Source organism: Cyclopterus lumpus, chromosome 21, assembly GCF_009769545.1.
Source record: "Cyclopterus lumpus isolate fCycLum1 chromosome 21, fCycLum1.pri, whole genome shotgun sequence".
Lineage (NCBI taxonomy): Eukaryota > Metazoa > Chordata > Actinopteri > Perciformes > Cyclopteridae > Cyclopterus > Cyclopterus lumpus.
The window spans coordinates 23793777-23810273 of NC_046986.1; the positions used below are offsets into that span (position 1 = coordinate 23793777).

A 16497-nucleotide genomic window follows, 5' to 3' on the forward strand; every position below is an offset into this window, starting at 1 on the left:
ATAAACACATTCAATGAATATGACAAGTATGAATGGAACTCCAATCCATGAAACAGAAGGAGGTAGAGAGGAGGGGGGGCGGGGCATCAGCAGGGCCAACGCGGGAGGCCGGCTCACCAGGCATCAGACACCTCCAGGTCCAATGGACCCTATGAGACGTGAAGTCACAACGACTCCAGGGAGGAAGCAGAGTTAATAAGGTGCAATGGAGAGATGTAAATTCATCCATAAGGAGAGAGAGAAGATGAGATAGGTGCTCAGTGTATCCTAAAACATCCCCCAGCAGCCTATAAGCCTATAGCAGCATATCAAGGGGTTGGACCAGGGAAAACCTGATTCAGCCCTAACTATAAGCTCTATTAAAGAGGAAAGTCTTAAGTCTGTTCCTCACAGGCCTTAGTCATATCTGTTATTAATATGAACGTTAAAATCTCCATTTAAAATGGTTTTATCATATCTGGGGATAAGAAGAGCACACAACTCAATTCAGGAAGAATTAAGGATATCTGTTTTTGTGGCCTATACATTGTTAAAATGAGTACTGCCTGAGAACAAGGGCAACATATTTAAAAGATGAGAACTTGCACAGGTCCACCATTATGCAGGTGAAATATTTGTAGTGTGGTGGAAAGGCCTCAATAAGAGTGGCATTGCTATTTGCATCTAGCCGTGTTATAGTTAAGAGCATAACATCTCTAGCGACTGAATGAAAGATATTTGCTTAATGTGACCTTGTTCTGTGGAAGTTGGGATGGATACCATCTCTGCTAAAAAAAAAAGTCTCTTCCCCAAAAAAAAACAGAATCTGCTGTATGACATTAACAATTGTAGCACCTGGTAGGCAATAGGCAACTGCAGATTCTGCATAATAGACATGCCTATTCTGGATGGATACGAAGCTGTCGTGTTTTTCAAATGCAAGTCATTAATGCGGTGAGCAGCAAAAAAATAAATCCATCCATTCATCTCCACGAGGACCTGGACACATTTGATATAGTATCTTCATGACTATCTGTATAACAAGATAGCACTTGAGGGAAGTAAAGATGTGTAAAATTGGCATTCATTGAGTTGCCACCTGAAATACTGTTGAAGTAGAGGATTAGCCTTCTTTTTTTTTTTTAAGATTGCTTGCTAGTGTAAATGAAAGTGCAGAGCAGTGGTGAGACCAAGATAACAGGAAATACATCTAAAGACCTGACTTCAATAACACAGCTCTGACTATGTGTGTGTGTGTGTTTGTGCGTTAGAGAACTCACAAGCAGGAAAGTCGCCCATTTTAACACCAACGTTTGGTATTGGGGATGATTTATTCACGATTGTGCATGAACATGGGTGCTGTAGATGCAATAGTTGGTGGATGAGAGACCAGACAAGTACACCGACACCACCACTCAAGTCACCAGTACATTGCTTAACAGCATACTTCTATTACATTTTAAGTTACAACAGACAGTGATAGGCAAGATGTTGAGGCAATGATTGGACACAGGCGTCAAAGTGAAACTGGATCAAGCTTCAAATCAAATAAAAGTTGAGCCGTTTTCTACAAGCTCAGATAGACCTGGAAGGTTTCCCATTTCATTGATGTTAGATAAGGTCATATAACACCATGTCTTGAATTCGTATTAGTTTTGACGACATTTTTCCCCACCACATTCTACCTTTTTCTTCCTTTGAACACTTGCCGCCTCAGAATGTCCCCCATACATCCTCCTTGCATTGCAGATTCAAGAAAAAGGCCATTTGTAGATAAAAGCAGATGAAAGTTTAACAAACTGTACAAGTACACAGAACAGACCCTATTCGTGCTGTATATGTATTCACTAAATATGTTTGGCTGGCTTCTGACTGGCTTAAAACCCTAAATACAATTTAGAGAATGGTGCTATACATAGAGGTATATATAGGACATGTGATGTATGCATTTAACCCATCCTAACTATCAGGAACAGTGACCAGGGAGCAACTTTGGGTTCAGTGAACACTTCAACATACAGACCGTAGGAGCCGGGAATCAAACCGCCAACATTGTGGTTAAAGGCCGACCCGCTCCATCTTGGTTGATGGATAAAATGTGACAACTTAGATGTGAACATGACGGGAAACCCTGAACTATCAATGTGTTTGCCCCTGCTTCATGGACCCGGCCTCCTGGGCCCTGCCTCCTGCGTCCTGGGCCCTGCCTCCTGCTGATGTCCCTCCTCTCTACCTCCTTTGTTTACATTGTGGTTATCTGGACTGTGGTCCATGCCTCCTGAAGGTTACTTTAGTTTTTTGGGCTATACAAAATAAACTGAATTGAATAGATGCAAGTTCCTTTGCAACTAAGTTGCTCCCTAAAAACAAAGAAACAAACATGGAAGCCGGACAGAGGTGGAAATATTATAACTAATATCAAATGTGAAGAAAATCTATTTGACACTATTTACATGTCATTGGAAAAAAACAAAAAATTATATGGTACCAAGATTCTATAAGAATCATAAATGGCACAATAATAATGTATTTGAATACAAGCTTCTATCAGAAAAACCCACAACATATGCACAGAAAAAACTAAACCGTATTATATTATACCGTATTCATATCAGTTGTACGTGGGTTTAAAAATCAGATTTGATTTCTTTGCTGATTAGATTACAAATTTACTCAATGAAACACAACACTTATTGTAAATATAAGTATTTAACAGGATGGGCAAAAAGTAGGACAAGCTGTTTCTTGACAACAGCGATACTTGTTTTGGTCAAATTAGCATATTTAATGCAAAGTTCCTGTTCTTCTGATCAATACAGAGACATTTCTAAAAATGTTTAACAGAACAACTTAATATCACAATGTCAGTAGGTCTAACCCTCAACTGGCATTCACCAGCACCGCCAGCAGTGCTGGTGAATTGTATCTCTGTATTCTACAAGTGTTTCTAATATTGTGTTGACCAGATATATTTCAACAAGGGTAGGCTAAATATCAAAAGGCAGCGATGTCACTGTGAGAATGTTTCCCCTCCAGTTAATAGACTCAAAATCAGTGTAACCAATTCCACTGGAACCGCTACAAGGACCTGTAGAGTGCTCACTGTGACCGTTAACATGGTCTGGCCTCTCCTGTGCTGCCAGTCTGCTGCACGGAGCAGACACGTCTCGCCTAGAATTAAAGTGCCGACTAAGTCCCCAGGGCTCAATATAAGGATTGCCCAGTGGCCGGGGTCAAGAGAAATGCCACATTGGGCTAGTAAATATAGTAACTTTAAAAGAATTTAACACAATGGGCCTCATTCACAATCGGGCATTTACTCTATTCGGCATTATCTGCTTACAGTATGTTTATTTAATGCTACCTATTTAGCACTTTTAAGCTCATTATACCAATAGAACAGTAAAAGAGATAAAATAACATGATTAATGCAGACTGCTACACAGATACACTCCCAGCATGAAGGTTAAGACAGTGGCTGCCGGAGACGAGGTGAAAGAAATGCACAACACATCAAAATCTGCACGGAACAGTACTTCCTGGTTGGTGCCAAAAAGAAGGGCACATCATCTGTAAAGACAAATATGTCAAAAGTGAAGACATTGGAAACATGGGTCGACATCCCAGCAGATCAGTGTTCTTCTTTGTGTGTGTCTGTCACACATTATATTATGTTGTTAAGTCCCTTTTCCACACTTTGCTTTTTTACGATGCTTTCCTCTCCTTGTTTCCCAGCGACGGCTTGAGAAAAGGCACACTGCACATTTGACCACAGACTCCTTAATATCACCTTTTCTTCATGCTCTTCTCAACAAAATGTCTTGTGCCTTCAGACACACATGTCTACAATGCCCTCGTCGGCATTCACAAGTTGAGTCTCGAGCCCTGGAGCCATGTCCTGCATCTTCACCTGCTCCAAGTCAAAGGGTCCCTGCCCAGAGACTTTGGCCCCCGTGGAGGAATGGCTGCTGTTGGGCTGCCGCAGGCTTGAGCTGCCCCCCGTGGAGTACACTCCTGAGTCTCCACTGCCACTGCTGTCCTGACGACTGTGTCTGCCACTGGAGAAGGTACATTTATTCATTCACTTATATCTTATTTTATATTTCTTAATTAATGCACTACTGCTTTGTGAACATGAATGTAAAACATGAGCTGTTGTAGCATTGGCCATTAACCGACCTGCTGTCAGGCTCCAGGCCTGATGGGGGTGCCGGCAGGGCCTCAGGGGGAGGGATGTGGATTTTCAGGACCGGGGACTCCGGACACACAGTGACCTTATCACACGACAGCTCGGAGTCGGAATCCGGAGTGAGGAGGCGAGGAAAGTCAGACCCAGTTAAGTCACAAAGATACTGCTGGGAGGAGCAAAGAGAGATTGACATGAGATCTCGCTCTGGTAAATGTAAATAAATATATCAATTCTAAAACGCTGAAATGCAAAACATTTGCTTTCAAATGTGGATAGTCAGCAGCTATATCTATAGACTAGATATGTTTTTTCACCATCATTGTTATTATTTTATATACATTAAAAACAAATATAATATATATATATATATATATATATATATATATAAATAAAAAATAAAACCCTCTTTTTAAATATCAAAAGGGTCAACAACCTAGAGTTGCCTGCTATCTGCATACAGCCAAAGCTGTAATGACTGAAGCTGCCTACCTGGAAGGGCAGCTGGACGGCCGGGAACAACGTTGCCTTAATAGTCTTATAGCACCAAAAGAAGCTGTAGATTGAGACCAGCATGACCAGGAAGCAGATCACCAGAGAGAGCACGAAGTACCCGAAGATTTGCCACCACGGAGTGGCACCTATCAAAGTGACACACGTACATAGATTATATCGTATTTGAGTATAGTTGCATCTGTTATCACGTACATACACTCAAGCTTGTAAATACAAACAAGGAGAAATAAATTCTCTCCCTCTCTGGAATTATTAATTGACCATTAATTCATCTACTTTACTATGATAAAGTTGTGGAATCTGACTATGTAATAAACGGTAGCCTCCATCACATCTTAAATAGATTTGTTCAGCTTTAATCTGAGAGGGACAAAACACAACTGAAGACGTGAATTTACACTGTGAAATACAGTAAACCATCAATATACACTTTGATACCGACTGAATGAATGAGGGAATAAAGCAACGTGTTTGTCTCTGTAAGAAAACTCAGGTTTGAAGAAAACCAGCCAGCGTAACGTAACCAAAGCAAAGGCTCTTGTGACATCCCTAATTTGGACAGCAGTAATTTGTGGGATGACACAATATGACCCACCCACAGTTGAGAAATTAGAATAATGAGTTAATACCCTGCCTTTGTAAGTGTGGACGTTACTACTCGGTACAGATCACGGTACTGCAGCCCACCAATGTATAGAATATTCCCAGCAACAGGCCGTTACCTTCGGTCTGCATGCAGTGGGGTGAGGTGAAGCTGCTCTTCTTGTTGTAGAAGTCATCGTGTGACTGGACGCTCACACAGTACCAAGTCCAGGCCTTCAGCTTTGGCAAAGTCACTATGTTGGCTCTGCTACGCAACGTCTGAGTTCCTATGGCCTGATGGACAGATGGGAGAGGTGAGAACTTCATTTCCTGTATTTGTGAATTAGCACACTAGTCAAACCCAACATTTGGATCCAAGATGGGATGTCTGTGGACAGATGTCATTCAACCCCATCATTATCATATATTACTGATTCATGTCTATTCAGATGTCCATTAGTCACTTTATAGCTGTGGTGCATTAGCGTGACCACAAATGTCTGGGGGGACAGACTTTTTAAATTGATGGAAGCTTGCTGAGATTAATGCCATGTACTTTGAGCCACATTATCTACGGAGCAAGGCTTATTTTAGAGACCATCAAAAGCCTGTGAGCAATGCAGACGAGGCAAGATGCACTGAGAGTATGTCAACAGGATGTTGGTTTGCTCCTTGATCCTCATTAAAATGTGGATGTCTGTAAAGCCCAGTGCTAGCAGGTCTGCATGTGTGCATGCGGATCAGGAATGCCTCTCCGCTCACTTGGTGCGCTCGGATCACGTGCATGCGCCTTTTATGAGTGGGAAATAAGTTTGCGGCAAACGTGTGTACATACTGATGCACAGTAACGCTGGAGTGACGTAAGCTGCCCCGCGCCACTTGCACATATCTCGAGCTGGGACATCGGCAAGCTTGCTACATTTCCTCCAAGCGGTCTTAGAAGACTAAATGAGGAACTCCGTTAAATTCCACAATCATATGAACACAGGCAAAATAGCCGTCACAAATCTGTTAACTACAATTCACTATTGACCCATTTGCTTGTGTTTTCTTAACTAGACTGTGTTTTGTGTGTACATCGGCTCATGTGTTTGACCAATCATCATACACATACAACTCATGGTTCCTCATGTGCTGGGAGAGTACAGAGTACAGAATAGGATCAAACCACTGATCCTCCAATTAGAGGACTGGTTTTGGGTACCCAACTCTACTTAGTGGTACAGCAGTAGTCCTCTGATTCACAGAGCAAGGCCCTCGGTAAACTGTCAATGGATGAATAAATACAAAGTCACAGAGGAAAATAGAGTTTAATTCTGCGTGGACCTATTCATTTGCTTTCACTGCCAACGATGCTGTCTGACCTGTATGCTTGATATGTGTAGAGAAATTAGCCAAGAACAAAAGATTTCATGTTGAAAGACTCTTCCAGAACAAGCACACAGCATTTGCTGAAAAGTTTGCTGCGAAGAAGAGCGATTTCTCATCTGCTGCAGCAAACTGAGCAAATAAATCTACTTTCACAAAGTCTCCAAACTCGACTGCTGCTGCTGCTCGTGAGACAATGAGGAGTCCGTTAGTGAAAACTCATCAGTCCTCATGAGCATTTCCTCTAAAGCTCCGGCCTCGTGTGGATGCTCAGTGTAAGCGTAGCAAATCGGAATCGTAGTGGTGTGGACATGGCCTATTTATTTCAGAGTTATTTTATTTAACTCTAGATTAATTTTAGATGTACTCTAGTAACATGTGTCTTCCTCGTCAAACACATATTTACTGGCTATATATATATATATATATATATATATATATATATATATATATATATATATATACACATACACATACACTGAGCATCCACACGATATATATTCACCTGTCTTGTAGCAGACAGGAAACACCTCTGCTAAATGTACACCACAAGTCAAAACCAACAAAACAACACTCTGCTGAACATGCAGAACTGAAACACAGAAACCAGGTGCTCTGCTAGGCCGATTGTGGGTGTACCACTTAATTAAATGGCTGTTGCAGTCTCAGACGTTTAACCAGGTGTGTTGAGGGACTGAAGAGAAAGGGAAAATTGTGGGTATTTTCTCCAGGTGTAACTATGAGAGTATCAATTGATATTAAAGAGCTCTGCTATTTAAAAGAAGAAAAAAAGGCTGCTCAAACACACAAGGAGAATTGTGATTCAAATTATTCATGTAGTATAATGGTTACAAAACAATATAGTATGCATGGGCCTAGTAAATTCCAGAGATGCATTTCCTACCTGTGTGTCTATGGAGCGTTCCCAGTAAAGGATGTGGTAATAAAGATCAGGATAATTTTCCCTCATGGAGTTGTTGGTGCTGGTCAGAGGATCAGAGATGACAACTTCCAGGTCACTTCCAGCAGGCAAAAGGGCCACTTTGCTTGGAGGACCCAAAGCAGCTAGCAGGAGCAGAGAGATGAATGGATAGATTAGGGGGCTTTCATTTGTAAACATTTTAATAGTAAAATAACAAGATTTACATTAAGTGTATTAATCAATAACAAAACATATGAAGACCTCAACTGGACAGTGAGAAGTTGTGCTGCACATTATTTTACTATTTTGGGACATTTTATAGACTAAATGATTTATCAAGAAAACAACTTACACACATTGATGAGCAAAACCATAATTAGTTGCGACTCTAGTCAAAAAGGCTCCTTAGTATTGTTTCAGCCAGTCAGATAAGGGTTGTTAAGGTCCACCAGTCCCATGTTTATACATGTTTTTAAAATGAATACATAACATATTCTGCTCAACACTGACAGCATTTCTGAGGTAGTCATCAGACCCGTATTGAGTGGGAGAGTGCTTAAAAGCAAAGGTTTGGACCCTATCGGGGGAAGAACCCTAACCATTGCCCTCTGAGGTAGTAGCAGCCTGGGCAACTCAAGGATATGCCATGTGTTCACAGGGGTCTGGGAACAAGGATGTCTTAGTAGAATAGAGTCGTTGTGCTTTCTCGCCTCACAGGGTCCATTGCACCTGGCTGTGTCTGAAGCCTCTCCTGGGCCCTGCCTCCTGCCGATGCCCCTCCTCTCTACCTCCTTCTGCTTACATGGATCGTGGTTATGTGGATCGTGGCCCATGCCTACTACTTATCATTCATTATTTGTCATATTCATTGAATGTGTTGTAACTCTGTTCATCTGTACACATATGACATATATTATTTCTGTCCATCTGGGGGGAGGGATCCTCCTCTGTAGCTCTCCTGAAGGTTTCTTCCCCTCCCCGATGTGAGGTCCTGGGACAGGGATGTCGTATGTGTACAGATTCTAAAGCCCTCTGAGGAGAATTTGTAATTTTGGGCAGTACAAAATAAACTACACACATGCACGCACACGCACGCGCACGTTGTTTTGCGTGGTGCCATGTGTACACGTTGTGCTGCTGTGCAAAATCCAGACAAGAAAAAGAGTTCCTGGTTTCACGTTTGTGATTGGCTCAGTTGTTTGACAGACATGACACCAGTGATGTATTTGTCATGCTTTTAGGTTGTAGAAAGTCCTCCTCACAAACATGTTATTTTGTATGAAAGGGTTTGTCAAAAAGTTGTGTTTTGTACATAAAGAACAAACTGCTGGACGACGGTTCGACCAGACTGACAATTAAAGGGCAGAAAGAGAAAAATATCCCTATTAGCAACGAGAATAGAAGGAATCACCAGTCAATGGTAAAATTAATTGGAAGCTTAGCATCAAACAGTGCGGATTTAAATAGGAATAAGTTCCCGTTTCAAGTGCACAAAAATGCCTGTAAACAGATGGATTATTAACAGGTGTGTTAATATGAACAGCGATTCTTAAAACATCACAATAGAAATAAATAAACTGAAGTGAAATAGAAAGTTAGTGTAGGGTAGTATTGAAACACTTAAGGAGCTCGGGTAATTTATGCAAATTCAAAAATTAAGGGTATTTGGGAGGAAGAAGTTGCAACAGTAATTCCCCCCTGGCATGTAAGACGGTGGGGACTTTAACTAAACAAGTTTTATTCAAGTAATTCTTCTACTTTTGGGGTCAAAACTATTACAAATGTAAATAATATATTCATTGTCTCTTTAAAATAGTCATCAACCAGGTGACCCCAAACTTTTGACCTGCGGTGTACATTTGGAATCAATTTTGGGAATCTTTAGCAGTGGGCTGTGAGCAGTGTGAGGTGAGATGCACCGCTTTGTGAGTCACATGTACACACGTATGCCGCATGACAGTTTTACGTTGCCACATAGAGACACACACAAAACATGTAGTTGGTGTCTTCAGCGTGAGTAAAAACATATGAAGCATGCAATTTGTCACAACTGTAATTTCCAAATAACAACCCTAAAACATTTGGAACAACTAACTGAATCAGACACCTATTATATTATATGATCTATAACTCACAGTAATCACAGTAACTGGCTCTTCTGCCAACAGCTCGAAGTTAAACAGTGTTAATGGACTTAATTATGATGTGCTAAAGTTATAGTCAGTAAAAGTGAGTATAGGGCAAAGTTTAAATAAATGCTGTGTTTAAATGTAGGTTTTAGTCAAACTTGAATAAATCCAGTTTGAGGAGATGTTTTAACAGCAACATGAATATATATTATAAAGACAATTTGAGCTGTTTAACTTCATAACACTAGCTCTAACCAGTTTATAATAATTGTGTGTTTTTATACAAAGAACCACTATGGATGTCAATAACCAATTAAAAAGGATAACATTTTGATTTTTTGACCGTTAATTTTATTAAATTTTCTTTCTCAAAAGGTGGTCAAATTAAATCTTGCTGTCAGAAAATTGAAATGACGGGTCAGACTTTAGTTTAACCTGCTCCTCATGTTGGAGATGTTATATGCTACTCACATGATTGTAACTGAACTCCAAGCTGTGGTTTTGATGGTTCAGAGCTGCATTTCTTTTCCTAACATTGCTCTCAGCTCTATCCATAACTCTTTGTGGTTGCACACTCTTTTGTGCAGCTGACTGTCAAATTGTTTTGGATGGTTTCGGGTGACCCAGCTGAGATCACATCGCTCGTCTTTCCTGCAGAGCTTAAGTACCTGCCTGAACATTCAGAGGAACTTATTCCCTCTGATCCCAGTCTCCTGCACTCGACTCCACTACTCCTTCTCTCTTACCATCTTTATCAGGGCAGAATTCCTTCTTCACCCAGCCGGAGACATGTCCGTTCACGTTGGCTTCTACACGAAGTACGTAGATGCCCAGGTAGTACAGATTGAACTGTGTAAGGTCACATGACCTACTCGACGTATTCTGACACGCAGTACTCCATATCGGACTCTTTTTTTTAGACCTCAGCTGGTACTTCCTGGGAGAAAGAGAAACAACAAGTGTAAGGCAATTATCATTGTAACTGAACATACTGATACAAAAACAGAATGAAATATAAGTTAGTTTAAGAAATCTGAAACTGTTGGTAAAAGACTGGTCTACATATTTGAAACTCTGCACAAGTAAAAAGACATCTCATCTGTCAATATCCACACACTGCAGTTTGTACATTATATTGTTATGCTCAATACCCTTAGCATGAGATGCTGCTGGCTATAATCTACATTTGGTCTCATTTTGTCAAGTTGTTTCCTGTCGTTGGTTTGAATTCCATTTAGACCTCATCGCACCTCTCACGAGGGACAGCTGAGACACTCAATACATTAACTCCAAAGAGGTCTCTGTGAGGCTCATTGCAAAGAAAACCAAACTGTAAGATGCATAAATGTAACATACATGGGTTTATTGTGCTGGGAGCATTACAGTGTTTAGAGATGAGACTAGGGCTGCAACTAACGATTATTTTAATAATCGATTAAATCGATGAATCGGATAAAACATTTTTTTTTTAAAGCATTCATTTCCAACCCTTTATTCAACAGACCTATGCCAGAAAATGCACAGGTAAACAGGTACCGTAAATTCCGGACTATAGGCCGCACCTGCTAATTTTTAAAAGAAAAAAGAAATTGTACATAAATAAGACGCACTTGTCTATAAACCGCAGGAAAAGGGGGCGTGGCTTGTCTCCGTAAAAACAGTTATAATTTCCTTGTGGCTCGTCTCTGTAGAACCATTAGTTCTTGCACAACGTTACGGGTCTCTCCGATGGTCTTTGCTCTACCGGCTTTTTTTTTTTCTCCGCTCCTCTCCTCTCCGCTCCCAACTCAACTTTTTTTTTTTATATACTCAAACATCTCCGCGTCTTATTGGGTGGCATAATAATCGCGCGACACAACGAATCAATAATGCAATTCGTTGCCAACTATTTTAATAATGGATTTTAATCGATTTTATCGATTCATGGTTGCAGCCCTAGATGAGACTGACATTTTTACACACTTTTATTTGCAGGCTGAAAGTTTTAAGTGTTGAATGGCCACACTTACGACACATATTGTGTGGTGAAGTTGACAGCCGATGAACTCTGGTCCCAATCCCAGCTCAGTTGGTAATTGGTGTTCAAGGTGATCATGGTCAAATTCTCTGGTGGTTTCAGCTCTGCTCCGACTGAAACAAACAAGTGGAGAACACACATGAGGACACAGTCTATATTATTACAACAAAATACAATAAATCTGATTTTAATAATTAACAACATTTATTATGGCTATAAATAACAATTCCTTATCAATGAATCTGCTGATTATTATGACTCAAATGTACTCAATCTATTATCATATATGAAAAAAGAAAAGCATAAGATTCTCAGTATTTCAAAGTATCAAATGTTGCTCAAACACTAGAAAATAGCCCAAAATAAGTGTTGGGCTTTGTTGTTTGTTGCGTTGGGGTAATACACATCAGGTGATCAAATGATCAAATGTGTTTTCTGCAGCAGGACATTGCTCATGGTAACGTTACAGAGCAGTGTGGCTCATTGGGGAGTTTTGGATTGTTTTTTTTGGACAACAATGGAGCTTTATGGCACGGAGGAAGATTCATCAGGCTTTGATACACACTGCACTTGTTATTAGGATCAATTTATTGACCCCAGCTGACAATAAAGAAACAGTAGAATATGGCAACAGCAATTATATTTATATACTGACAAAATACAGGAATAAAGAGAGAGAACTCAATAGCAATAAGAAACAGATAAAGTAATGTAAATTAGAAAACCAAAAGGTGAACAAAATACAGGGGAAGAGTGCTATTTTTGCCTGGGGCTTGAAAAAAAAAAGAACCATGCTGGAAATCTCAGTCACATAACACTTTGACCTCAAAGAGGAACAAATCAAAGACAGAATCACTATGAAGAAGTGTGGCTCTTCAAGGCACCTGTGTTCAAGTTTCACCGTCTGTTCTGAAGGCAAGTTGTAAACTCAAGCAATTCAATAACATATGCAGATTCAAAAGCGGAAACACTGTAAATAAAACAAGATAAAAATAAATAGATGAAAGATGTTTCCTTCCCCGCATGCTGACCCTGAATAACAAAAACAGGAAATATTTGAGGGAGGAATAAAGAGTTTCGAGATGAGGGTGGATCCTCTTTGTGCTGCTTGTGTGCTAACCCAAGTCAATCGGTCATTGGGTGCTAACAGCTTGGGCTTTTGAAAGAACCACTAGTTCTGCTTTATACTTGTTGTGGACATCCCATAAACGTCGGAACATCTAACGCCCTGGTGTTTGGGTTCATAACATCACCTGTAGGCTCACACAGCTCGGGGAGTTTCACCGACTCCGTCTCGATAACTTCCAGCGCTACGAGAGCAGCAGCAGCCAGGCAGGCGGAGCATCTCAACGCTGATTGGCTTCCGCAAGTTGCGAACGTTTCGCCACTCGCGTTGGAAGTTTAAATATTTCAACTCTGGCGAAATGTATATCCCAATGCCGGGCGAATCTCGCAACCAAACGCGTCTGTGCATTGACTTTGCATGGGATCTACTTGCGCGAAAACTTCGCAACGCGTTTGGTGTGAACGCCCCATAATAAGGTCATGGCTCCCACATCCGTGCAGCAAGATGGACACATTCTGCTTTACCTGCACCTGCTAGGAAATGGCAGTAATGTATTTACTGATTTTAAAAAAGAGAGACCAAACTCAAAAGCTTGGCAGAAACTAATGTGTTGACCTCAGTGGCTGGTGAAGATCATAGATAAGCTAGTAGAGCAGTGAGTTATTATCAGGAAACACTCCATGATCTTTCATTGTTATTGTTATGCAGATGATAATTATATACTCAATTATATCTATCGATCAAACCAGAGGAGACCAACCAGCTCGCTAAACTTCAAGCATGTCTTAAAGACATAAAAACATGGATGACCTGCAACTTCCTGATGTTACTCAGAAAAAACTGACGTTATTTTACTGGGCCCTGAACACCTCAGAAATCAATTATCTGGTGATGTGAGTTCTGTAAAAAAGTGTGTTGTTCGCAGACATTGTAGTCGGGTGTAGCTCATCTTAAATGTTAGCTAACCTAGCCACTTTTTGAGTTTGCAAATGTATTAACGTGTAGCAGTTTACTAGCTTGAAAGACAACAGGCGAATACGCCGCAACCTAGCGTTAACTCTATCAAGGGAGGCTTTCATTTTTAATGTAGCTAGCTAACACCAATTAACTATACTGTACATGGGTAACGTTAGCTAACGTTAAGCGTTACCTAGCTTAGCAAGGCGTAACTAGTTACGGTTCATTCCTTCTTAGGATAACATCAACCACTAGCTAAAGCTATCACAACTACAGTCGATGGACAAACACAATTAACGTTAACGTAACACGAGTTACTTACAGAATAACGTTACAAACCAACGAACGTTGGCATTAAGAACTTACCAGCGTTGGTTTGGAGGTACCAAAAGAGAAGGCATAAGTAAAAAGCAGCGGACATGGCTGCTTGGTTATATTCCTCGAGATCCTGGCAGTTTTTCCACATGCATTCATAACTCGGGTTGCGGCCAAATAGTCAACAAATTACCTCCTAACGTCTAACCATAACCATTTGTTCTTAACCTCTGTGTAAAACGTCAAGGGAAGGACAATCCATGAGTAGTTAGGAAAAGACATCCGCAATGTTTAGAGAACCTAACCCCACGTTCACTAAGCTCGTAGATATGATGCGACGGCAGGCGGATGTTATTGACGTTGGTCTGCAGCGGTGAAACTACAATGTTCAGGAGATGGACTACAAAAAAGCGCATCTTAGATATTTTGTCCGTGTTCTTAAAGTGTTGCGTCATGCAGACGACATGAAATGCACTACTGAAGATCACCTGATCAGACATAAATGAATGTAACAATTACAAACAGACAGACCCACGAGGTTAAACGTGTGTACCTATATGCATTATCAGTGGCGGATTTAGCAAATTGGGGGCCCAAGGCGAAGGTATGTATGGGGCCCCCCCATCCGATCTTTAAAAGAGAACGAAAAAAGATTTTACCGACTGAATGGTGGATAGGCAGGTAAAGCTAATCTACAGGGAAGTAAAGGTTGGAGAGGAAAAACAAAACTTCCCCTTTAAACCCTGCATACACTTCTTTACTCCAAAATGAAGATGGAAAGCAGAGAACACACAAAGTGTAGCACTACACAAACTAATAGTCACGATGGAACCGAACAGAGAATAAAGTTTCAGATAACACCTGTCTTTGCCAAAATGCCAGGAAAACCAGCACTGTTTATTGTGTGTGTGTGTGTGTGTGTGTGTGTGTGTGTGTGTGTGTGTGTGTGTGTGTGTGTGTGTGTGTGTGTGTGAGAGAGTGAGTGAGTGAGTGAGTGAGAGAGAGAGATTGTTCTCCACGTCACAGGCTTCTGACACAGAGTCCTACTTGTTGACATTTTCTTACAGGTCTTCACACCAACATGATGCGCAGATGTAGGAGCTGTACCTGTAAAATGATAATGATAGTAATAATAAAAAACATTGTCACCAACTAACAATATGGTCTATGAACAAAATTAGCTTCTTTCTTCTATCGTGAAGTGAGAGGATAACAAAAAACAACAGCAGTCCATCATTGGGATTAAGAAATATGATTTTTTTCATTGTTAAATGATTACCTTCTCTCTTTTGTGTCTGTCCCTTCCTTTCTCTCCCTCGTGTTTCTCTTCCTCCGTATGCCTGTTTTTACTCTCTTCCTCTCCTCCTTTTTCTGCTTTTCTCCTGTTCTTCTTTATGACTGTGTTAGTGCTGAGTGTTCCATCTGCTTTGGTCTCTGTCCCTTACTCTCGTCCTCGTCCTGGGCGTTCCTGCCTGTATCCCCAGTAGCCGTAAAAAGTGTGTCATCTTTGGCAGCGTTTCTAAATATTTATCGGCGTCTTTTCTTTTTTTTCTTCTTTTAATTAAGCCGCTTGGATAACTTTGTTTCATTTGTGCTTTTATTCTTGTCTTCTGAATCGTCTCTGTGTAACTTCCAGTGCTCCTGTCACTGTGTTTATCTTTCACGCCGCGCACCGTTACGGACTAGTCCATTTCATGGTGAAAGTAGGGGGTGTAGGGCCACGACAGATAACCATGAACTGGACATTTTAACTACTACTTCAACGTTTCAACGTATTTCTTAAGAATATTAATACAATTGACCCTGCTTTTGAAGCGTTCATGATGATAAGGGGCTTTTTCTTTTCCTTTTTGAGGTTGGTTGGGGGCCCCCCTACTACGACCACTGGTAGGGGCCCCCAAGCAGCCGCCTACCTATGCCTCTATGTTAAGACCGCCTATTTGCATTATAAATGAAGGATTAAACTCAACAGAGGGGTGAGAGGCAAAAGATAGGGAGGGAAGAACATTCCTGTCTGTGTTTATGTTGAGAGAAAAAAGTTGCAGGCAGAACAATCAGAATCCAGTTTATATGGCAGGAAACTAAAATAATTGTAAACTGAGTTGGCTATTAAACTTAACTATACACTTTATAATCTTAGGTGTTTGGATTTGGCAAACTTTGAGATTGTATACTTAATGTATATAATGTAGGATAATAGGCTTGTTCAAGATGAACTGCGCCTCTCCTGGAAAGCAGACAAGAGCAGTACAGTTTTCAGCTGCCTACAAAGAATATACAGGAAGTCACAGAAACGGTTACTTTCTGTTAGTTCCAATCTGTAGGCTCATTGTAGTTTACAGACCACATGTGTACCAATATGCATTATAAATAAATGGACAGGACTATAATGAGTCAGTAATGTAGGATGAGTTTTGTTTGACTACAGAACAAGTTTAGAACAAATACAACAGTTTCAAT

General features: G+C 40.6%; 1 protein-coding gene across 5 annotated transcripts; it reads right to left on the reverse strand.

Moving 5' to 3' along the window:
- Nucleotides 1-1274: 1274 nt before the first annotated feature.
- Nucleotides 1275-15486, reverse strand: LOC117750122 (interferon alpha/beta receptor 1b-like). 5 transcript variants are annotated; one of them, XM_034561089.1, is made up of 8 exons: nt 15317-15486; nt 11692-11812; nt 10429-10619; nt 7536-7696; nt 5404-5557; nt 4658-4806; nt 4159-4334; nt 1275-4037 (listed from the first exon to the last, which is right to left on the reverse strand). In XM_034561089.1, exons 2-8 carry the CDS (start codon nt 11775-11777, stop codon nt 3809-3811), a joined length of 1146 nt encoding a protein of 381 aa, XP_034416980.1. In that variant the 5' UTR covers nt 11778-11812; nt 15317-15486; the 3' UTR covers nt 1275-3808. The 5 variants fall into 5 exon arrangements, with proteins under 5 accessions (XP_034416980.1, XP_034416978.1, XP_034416977.1 ...); XM_034561087.1 differs by lacking the exon at nt 15317-15486 and adding an exon at nt 15103-15305; XM_034561086.1 differs by lacking the exon at nt 15317-15486 and adding an exon at nt 15085-15305.
- Nucleotides 15487-16497: the final 1011 nt, after the last annotated feature.

What these genes read in the sequence shown, in the direction of transcription:
- LOC117750122 (XM_034561084.1), bottom strand. Translation starts at nt 14,188, where the DNA reads ATGTGGAAAAACTGCCAGGATCTCGAGGAATATAACCAAGCAGCCATG. An exon ending in AACGCTCCATAGACACACAG is followed by an intron (nt 5,558 to 7,535) that starts GTAGGAAATGCA and finishes TCTGTCCATCAG; the next exon opens with GCCATAGGAACTCAGACGTT. An exon ending in CCGTCCAGCTGCCCTTCCAG is followed by an intron (nt 4,335 to 4,657) that starts GTAGGCAGCTTC and finishes TGCTCCTCCCAG; the next exon opens with CAGTATCTTTGTGACTTAAC.